The sequence below is a fragment of the Cladophialophora carrionii genome (assembly GCF_000365165.1).
Source record: "Cladophialophora carrionii CBS 160.54 unplaced genomic scaffold supercont1.2, whole genome shotgun sequence".
Classification (NCBI taxonomy): Eukaryota; Fungi; Ascomycota; class Eurotiomycetes; order Chaetothyriales; family Herpotrichiellaceae; genus Cladophialophora; species Cladophialophora carrionii.
In genome coordinates, this window is record NW_008481827.1 from 3624584 (window position 1) to 3632949 (window position 8366).

General features: G+C 53.2%; 3 protein-coding genes across 3 annotated transcripts; 2 read left to right on the forward strand and 1 right to left on the reverse strand.

The window, feature by feature from the left end:
- Window positions 1–166: 166 nt before the first annotated feature.
- Window positions 167–1075, forward strand: G647_03375 (uncharacterized protein; the record flags this gene model as incomplete). Its single annotated transcript, XM_008727720.1, has 1 exon — window positions 167–1075. One exon carries the CDS (start codon window positions 167–169, stop codon window positions 1073–1075), a length of 909 nt encoding a protein of 302 aa, XP_008725942.1.
- Window positions 1076–1743: 668 nt separating this feature from the next.
- Window positions 1744–3855, reverse strand: G647_03376 (uncharacterized protein; the record flags this gene model as incomplete). Its single annotated transcript, XM_008727721.1, has 1 exon — window positions 1744–3855. One exon carries the CDS (start codon window positions 3853–3855, stop codon window positions 1744–1746), a length of 2112 nt encoding a protein of 703 aa, XP_008725943.1.
- Window positions 3856–5217: 1362 nt separating this feature from the next.
- Window positions 5218–6193, forward strand: G647_03377 (uncharacterized protein; the record flags this gene model as incomplete). Its single annotated transcript, XM_008727722.1, has 1 exon — window positions 5218–6193. A coding segment is annotated over one exon (975 nt), but the record flags the coding sequence as incomplete, so codon positions are not given.
- Window positions 6194–8366: the final 2173 nt, after the last annotated feature.

Below are 8366 nucleotides of genomic sequence, written 5' to 3' on the forward strand. Positions count from 1 at the left end.
GCAGAGGACAGGGGGACTTCGACAGTATGGTTCTCATGCCAGCTTGACTTTGAAGGGCCCTGCTCTGAATACCGCCCATGTCCAGTGATTGCAATCTGCTTTGAGGCAATGTCACACACATGTGACTCCCGTCATAGGTTCTTGTGGGCAAGAAGAGAGTTTGTGCATGCGAACGTCTCTCTGGCCGACCCTTCAAGGCCCGAAGACCTACAGAATCGAGACCAATGCGTTGCTGTACTCTGTTGGTGTTCGCTGCTGGGGCTTGGACCCTCTTCCTTTCGATGTTAGCGATGACGGACTGCCGTTCAAATTGGACGTGATCAGCTGCGCTGCGCCCAGACAGCCACCCCGGTTCCAGCACCCCGCAAACGGCCCACGATATCGCAACGACGGTGACAGAAGACTCATGCTGGATAAGATTACTGCAATCCTCCGTGCTGCAGTCCTGAAGCGCGTCACTACCCTTATTCTCGGGGCGTTTGGGTGCGGAAAATCCAAGAATCCACCACAAGAGGTCGCTCAGATCACCAAGACGGTCCTCTTTCATCCTCCTGATGGGGACAATTGGTACGACTGTGGACTGAAGACTGTTGTGCTGGCTATCATGGATGATAACGATCCGGAGAAGAAAAGTGCGAAGAATTTCGCAGTCTTCAGAGATATATTTGCCTCCGAGCCAAATGCGACAATAGTGGACGACTTTGACATTGTCAAAACCTCGTTCTCTGCGTCGGAAGCTTATGAACTCGAGGCAGAGGTTGACAAGAAACTGGCGGAGGAATCGGAAATGGAAATCGACCAAGATGACTTTGATGAAACTACATCTTTCTCAGCATCGAACACCAGCTCAACTGCGACATGGATAGACGTGGCTCAATCGCAAGTCTCTGGTAGAACACAGGACGACTTCAACGCCGACGACGAGATTCTCGACCTTACAGTGTCAGATCTAGAGGACAGCACTGACATTGAGGACAAGGACATTTTACCTTTTAAGCCTTGTGAGGAAAATACGGTTGAAGTCGGCGCCCATTCCATGGGAGATGCTGATGTCACCAATAACTCCGCTCATTAACCTGTTTAGGCGGAGAACGAAGGGCCACCCTTAATCCCCGAGCTTCAGGCTTCAAAGCGCGGTACACCGGAGAACTCGGTAGACTTAGAGACATGCAGTCTCGAAACAGAGACTGCTGGGATCGTGGCCTGCTGAGTGATGCGCCGGACCTTCGCTTGGGCATGGACATGGTAGGGTCGGTGTTAGTACTTGGAGACGCTGGGAAACACTCGAAGACCCAAGACTGGATGGAACCCCGTCTTGTGTGATTTCGTTCTGTTCCCGACAAAGGTAGCTTTTGTGCACAAACTTTGCTTCAGATATCCGCGGAGGAGTAGGTGTCCAAAGCGATACCTTTGACAACGTGGCGTCGAGGCTCGGTTTAGTTCTAATGGATCTCAGTCTATGGAAGCGGGAGACAATGAGAGATGAATTCCTCGACGTGCCCTTTCCGAGTCATAAACTCACAATGAAATTGAGCAAGCAACTTCTACACTTATCTTCTTCCGTAGATCTTAAATCACCTCCTACAGGCAGATTTTAGAACCTGGAACGTGGAACAAGTGGCGACGAGGAGGATGTGATTTTCAAATATTTTGTTCTCTACCTTTGGATGACCATCCATCCCCCGTCCCACAACCTAGCCAGACCACAGAATTGCAATCCCATACCTCTCCATTTTGGTATGTCTACGGCAAATCTGTCGAGGCAGTGATTGCAAGTGGCTGCATGGCGGTCGCTACGCGGAAAGCCTCATCAGTTGTTGGAAGACGGTGGTGCTCAGCGTATCTAGGCTCATCCAAGCTTAGCATCTTTATGAGCTGGTCGTGCGCCGGCCGCCATTGCTGCAAGAACTCCGCTTGATGGTCTTTCGATGCCGGCTTAGGCCACTGTCGGAAGAAATCCAGGTAAGTCGTCTTGAAACGCTCGAGTATGACCCCGAGTTCCCGAGGAATCCCATCACTGACGAGTTTCGAAGCTCTTGAGCGATGCTCCTCAAACTCGGCTCGCAGTTGCTCGTCGTCAATCCGGCCGTCGCGCAAGGTGTATTGGATCGCCTCGTCACATTCTCTCCAGATCTTCGAAATCTCCTTCTCAGCCTCAATGAGCACGAACTCAAAATATCGGTGGGCATTGAGACCAAAGTCAGCCAACGTCTTACGGACGGAATCGAACTTGGGTCGGTCGCGAAGTTGGCTCCGGCCCACATCATAGGGTGCAATGACTGTGCCCACCCTGACTTGGAGCTCCTCTTCACCGTCTGAATAGGTTCTGACGAGATCCTGCCTCTTCTCGACCCAGGCCGCTTGCTCTTTGGCAATATCCCGACGACAGGGCGCCAGTGGATGCTCCAAAAGATCCACATCGTCGTGGGAGGCGCCCAGAGAAGACCAGGGCATCATCACAGGTTGTCCGGTCGGTCCAGACGGCGGAGCCAAACTCGGCTGAGTACTCCAAGCGACACCTGTGTCTGGGTACTCAATCCCACGAAGCGGCGCGGAGTCGGAGGATGACTGATGTTGAGGTGCTTCGACATAGAGCACCTGACTAGGCGCTCTAAGAGCATTCAAGCCTTGTATCTGAGCTTGCACACCTACTAGTTGCTGCGCGAGAAGATGGATATCAGCTTCAGGGTGCAGGGTTTTTGATGCCACCATAACTACACGGTCGGTGTTCAGAGCAACATCCCGCTGGTACTGCTGCTGAGCTTCACCGAGTTTGTTCATGTTTTCTTGGTGAATCTGGGTGACCTGCCGTAATTCGCCCGGGGATTGTGAAATGCTTTGGGCTTGGTCGGTGATTGCTGCCCTGATACCTCGAGTCTCGCTGCTTACTCTCACATGTAAATGATGGATCATATCATGGGAGGCTTGCAGCTGTTGAGAATGGGCCTGAAATGCATTCTCGGTCTGTGAGAACCTTGCCTCGTTTTTCCGCTGTTCATTTTCAACCTGTATGAGTCTTGCCTCAGTCTCCCGCTGTGCATCCCGGGCTTTGGAAAAGTGTCTCTGGCTCTCAGCTTCGATTCGGGCAATCTTCGCAGATTGTTCGTCCGCCTTGGCAGCCATGTCTGCAACGAACCTTCCCATACTTTGCGACACTGTTTGGGTAAGGGATGACGTCAAAATGGAGGCCATTTGGCTGAACTCTGCTTGCAAGATCCCTTCCGCAGGACTTGAGGCTTTGCAGCTATGTTCGTGTTGCAACTCAGACAAGGGCTGCACAGTTCCGCTCACATCATCAGATTCTTGGGTTGATGAAGCACCTGTAAGCGTGCCTTGTCTGTTGTTGGCGGCCTTCCTGCTCTTTATCTGTATTGTTCTGGCAGAACTCGAGCCTCCCCGTCCCGCGCCATCGTCGTCGGCCACTGCTGTAGCATGTTGGGACGTATGGGTCGCTGACGGGGCAGCTCGTCTGCTGTTCGATGCAGGCTTGGAAGTGGCACTGGCGGTGCGGCCGGCTGAAGGATTCGAGGAGGGTGCGCTGTGGGAAGTCTCCGGATCTACAGCCAGAGCCGCATCCGCTGCCGCAGCCAACCTCTCACGTCTTTCCTTCGCCGAAACACCGCGACCAGTGGCTGCGTTAACTCTGCCGGTACTAGGCTTCGAGATGCGGTTAGTGCTTCGTAACCGCTGACCAGGTAGCAGATATCTCGGGCCTGCTACGGGCGGCAGTCCACGGCGGGCGCGTTCCTGTGCGTGATCTTCCTCCTGTTGAGCTGCAGCTCGTCGTTCGAGCTCCCGCAGTGACTCCATCGCTGGGTGCTCTGGCGGATCATTCCCATCTTTGTTGGTCGCCATTGTGGCGTGATTGAATGAGCATGGGTGGGAAAGATCGGAAGAAAAAGAGTTCGGATTTACATAAAAAGGTGGTCGCACGCTCAAGCGCAGCAACTCAATCCACCCTCACCAATTCACAATCCCTTCGACAGAACACCAACCGCAACCTCGACAACTTCTTTACTGCTCCGGCGACTCGGTCGGCGCGAAATAGCTCCAATGTCCACCTTTCAGCAGTATCCTTCGACTTCTGACCCCTTGGTCGCAGACCTCATTTCCCGCAGCAGGTTCTCGACGCTTTTGCATCACAGATCTTTTTCGCCTGCCTCACTCGACGAAGGTATTGTCCCATGGGAGTTGATAGCTGTATGAATAATCAACTATTGCAACTGGGAACCCTGCTAACGGTGCTCTTGTACATTCAAGTGTTGGTTGAGGACCTTCCTTGCAGTTGATCGGCACCACCCCAATTATACGACACGCCCACTCTTTGGCGCACCATATGAGCCTTTCCGCGCTTGGGGCGGAAGTCGCGCTCGATACCTACGATCGGAGCCCACCTTGTCCTGCGCTTGGACCCGGATGAAGACACAGGAATTGCTCTTGACTTGAGCACGCGGTCGAAGAGCATCGTGTTACACTGCTACAAGGCGGAGCACGGTCATGGCTGTGGTCAAATCAGGCTTAGACCAGGTCCAGGTGTGGAGAGCAGCGTGCTGCTTCGCTGGAATCCCTGCTCATTTTGACAACGTCCAATCACAAAACGCAAGGCCTGTGGAATAGGGGGCTGACGGCGCGGAGAAGGATTCTCCACATCTCAAACTTCTTTGACGGGGGAAGAGAGGCATACCAGGGTAGTCCTGTATGAGAATCTTACGGCACCAGGCGACTACACAAGACGGAAGGGATCATTTGATGCTTGGGGAATGCTTGGCTGGGCTCTAAGCCAAAGCTGTGATGCACGTTGCATGCTATATGTAGAATGATGGCAAGGCCCAAAGGCAAGAATAGCAAGAGGTTGAAAAACGACTCGAAGGACGGCTGCATGACATGTTTCTGCAATACCTATAGGAAGAAGTGCAACCCACAACTTGAAATCGTAATACCGATGTCCACCGCGGTGGGCCCAAAAATTGAGAATGGAGGGCTCCTTGCGCATTCCCAGGTCGCTGTTGATGCACGCTTCCAAAAAGGCTTGGCAAATATTCCCAGCTCACACGTTCGGTTTTGCAGCCGCAGTCTGAACTCATTTCCTCCATCGAACACTAGCCAGCAGTGGCGCTCACTACCTTCAAGATGGTGCAGCTCCAGTGCAATTGGTGTCACACCAGTTTTCATGGCCCTTCCGTACAGGCTGGGATGATTTGCCCATGCGGAGGCAGAATGGTGAATCAACAAGAAGAACGACCAAGCCCGCTGGGAGTACCAAGAGGCAATCCTCACAACCCCGGAGGCTACGCCAACAGTAATCGAGTTGAGGCCTGGGTCAATAATCCCTGGGGCCATCAGCCTGGATTGCACGACGGAGCACACCCGCGTGGTGGTGATGGCCGCTGGCATCGAGGTGGTCGTGGCGGCCATTCGAATCGAGGAGGCCGCGGAAATCAGAGAGGCCGTGATTTTGGAGGAGACCAAAACTTGGACTTCTACCACAATCCCTTCAATCGTGGAAATCACCGAGGTCGCAACCGAGGCCGAGCTGGCCACTATCCCCGCGGTAGTCGTGGTCGAGGGAACCTCAGCAGCAATGGCGGTGGCGTCGACGACTATGCGAGGGGAATGGCAGACGCATTTCGTTTCATGGGCGCCGGCCAGAACCAAGCCAGCATCAAGATTGAAAAAGACAGTGGCGCATCACAGGATAACCCGGATGCTGCTTTGGCAGCCACCCGCGGAAGAACTGGCACAGATGCAACACCGTCACTGAATCAAAATCAGGGAAAGCAGGACACTTTGAAATCATCAACGGATGGGAATCAATCTACACTCACCTCAACTGTCACGAAGAGAAAGCGTGGACAGGATGGTGCGGTTGAGGATACCCGTGCCGAAGATGCGGACAAGACAAATAAGAGGAAGAAGCAGGACAAGCAGGTCCAGGAAATACAATACTGCCGTTTGTGTCATACGCTTGGCCATTGCGCCAGGAGTGCCTGCAAAGCGACAGAAGTCCACACTTTCAAGAAAGTCAAATCAGTCTGGGAAGACATTATTGGCGAGCTTGACCTGTTCAACCGCCAGCCTCCCGAGACGGATTTGGTGCAAGCTCAGCATGCCGTGTATAGCTGGACACAGTGTTGGGCAAAGGACGTGAACGAGTACATTCACGACCGAGATGCGTATTGGACTCTTCTTTCAAGTACCTATCCGACAAGGTCAGTGCACACGTTGCCGCCGCCTGGAATACTGTGATGTGCCAATGTGGCCGTGCAGTCTATGAACTCGTGAAGGGTGTTCAGGCAGCTACCCTCCGATACTGGCAATGTGGAATCCAACAGCCTCTGGACGAACAGCAAGGCAAGGAGCACAGCAAAAAGTTGAATCTGGATTCCATTCCACCAACTGAGCGGTATCTCGACGGGATCAAGGATGATGAATCGAAGCAAAAGCCCAGTGACGATAGCTATAGTCGCACGAGGGCAAGGCTAGGCTTCAACCGACTCGTATGTGAGCCGAAGGTGCCTGACGACTTCCTTGCTCGAGAGCGGCTTTGACGCTGCCACGGGCAGACCGACATCGCACGATGTCTGCGGCCGACGAGTCACTCACCGAAGCGTCGAGTCGTCAACTCTTAGGGTTACGAAGTTCCTCCAAAGTCTAGTTGCGAATTTATGAGACCGAGAGCTAGACAGAGGGACCGAGCTGAATTCAATAACCGGGAGAATGAACTGGGGTAAGCAGGCATCACTGAGACCCTAGAAGACTTTCAATCGTCGGTGTATATAGAAATGCTTCAGATCGACAGGTAGGCTTTTGTGTGCCACAAGTCGGGCGGGTCGATTAAGGCCGGAAACCAAGGGTGCTAAAGATGATTCCGCTCATGAAGAGTCTCCTGCTAGCGAAATACGTCGCGTCCCTGGCATGGCTTAGGTTCTGGTCTGGGTTGCGGTGGACCATTGTTTGGAGGACCGGCGTGACAACGGAAATTATCGAAGGAACCGTACGGGAACGCGCGAGTCCAATCTGCGCTATTCAGAGTCTGGGGCAGCAGCCGCTATGCCTCTCATCGCTTCTGTAGTGTCGCTACACCGGTATGTGGTTTGCCTGCATTGGTAAATTTGTGTTGGAAAGCTGTCTGCCGACTCGAGGACTATGCGCGCGAGTCAGTCTTTGAAGGCGGAGGCGGAGTGTGTTCCAGCACGCAGCTACCAGTTGTCTGCCCACGCTTTGCCGATCGGTCATTCGATGGAGGTTGATGTATGCCGCGGCAAAGAATACTGAGCAGGAGAGTATACATCGAATCTTTGAAAACGCCACCCAATAGATGGAGCAGTAGCCAAGCCCAAAACATAAAGAATGGAAGATACTGCAGTACCGAAAGCAGGGGAATCTGTAGGTGCTTGGTCGCGAGCCATGGAAGTGTGATGTGGTCGGAGCTGGCGGGAGTGCGACCAGATGTCGATATGCGCTTACGCGTGATTCAAATGGCGAGAGCGGCTGCTGAGTTTTCTGTGGAAGTATCCTATGTTGAAGAGGAAGCCGCTGATACAGAAGTAGAGTAGGCCGTTAGCAGGTTCTCAGTGGCTCCTCAAATCGCATCAGAATCGCGCAAACTCCATCCGGCATTGTTTGACCCGTACACGTCAACAGCAACGTATGACCGATAGCTGCTTTTGCTCCAGAAGTGAATTCTGGTACTCACGATGCTATGGCAGTAAAGCCAGACTCATCCGCCCCTGGATTGTTGATGGCGCTCAGGCGGCAGCGGTGCTACATTCTACACCGAAACCCGGCTTCAGCGTTCCCGCTGTTCGAACACATGACCGAGAACTGGTCTGAGCTCAGGAGTATCCACTAGTGGTGGAGAGTCTGTAGGTGTACGCAGGGAGTGATGGGCACACTGGTTCCTGATGGCTGCTCAATCTCATATCCTGGCTATAGGTCAAGGTGCAGGTCTCTTCCGATGGACTTACTGTTCCGCAGCTCAAACGGGCAGAGCGACAGACGAATGTCCCCAAGCATGATCTTCTCATTCAGAAAACGATGTGCACGAGTAGGAGAGCCTATCTGATCACATATTTGTTCCGCCTTCCGATGCATCAGAATTGGGGTGCCAGCGTAAATGGAATCCGCTGCGCAACCGTCCTTGTCCTGAAAGAGTCCAGATCGGTCGAGACAACAGCCTAGGACTAGAGGAACGTCGTGCCAATGTTAAATCGTCGGCAGAAGCAGGATATGTCGACTGGGAATACGTGGAAAGACCCATGAGCGAGATGTTCATAACAACGACCGTGACGGGTGCGCAAAGACCGCGACCTGAGCGTATGCCAGCAGAATGCTGGAGATTCGAGGACAACAGAGGTGCAAACAGG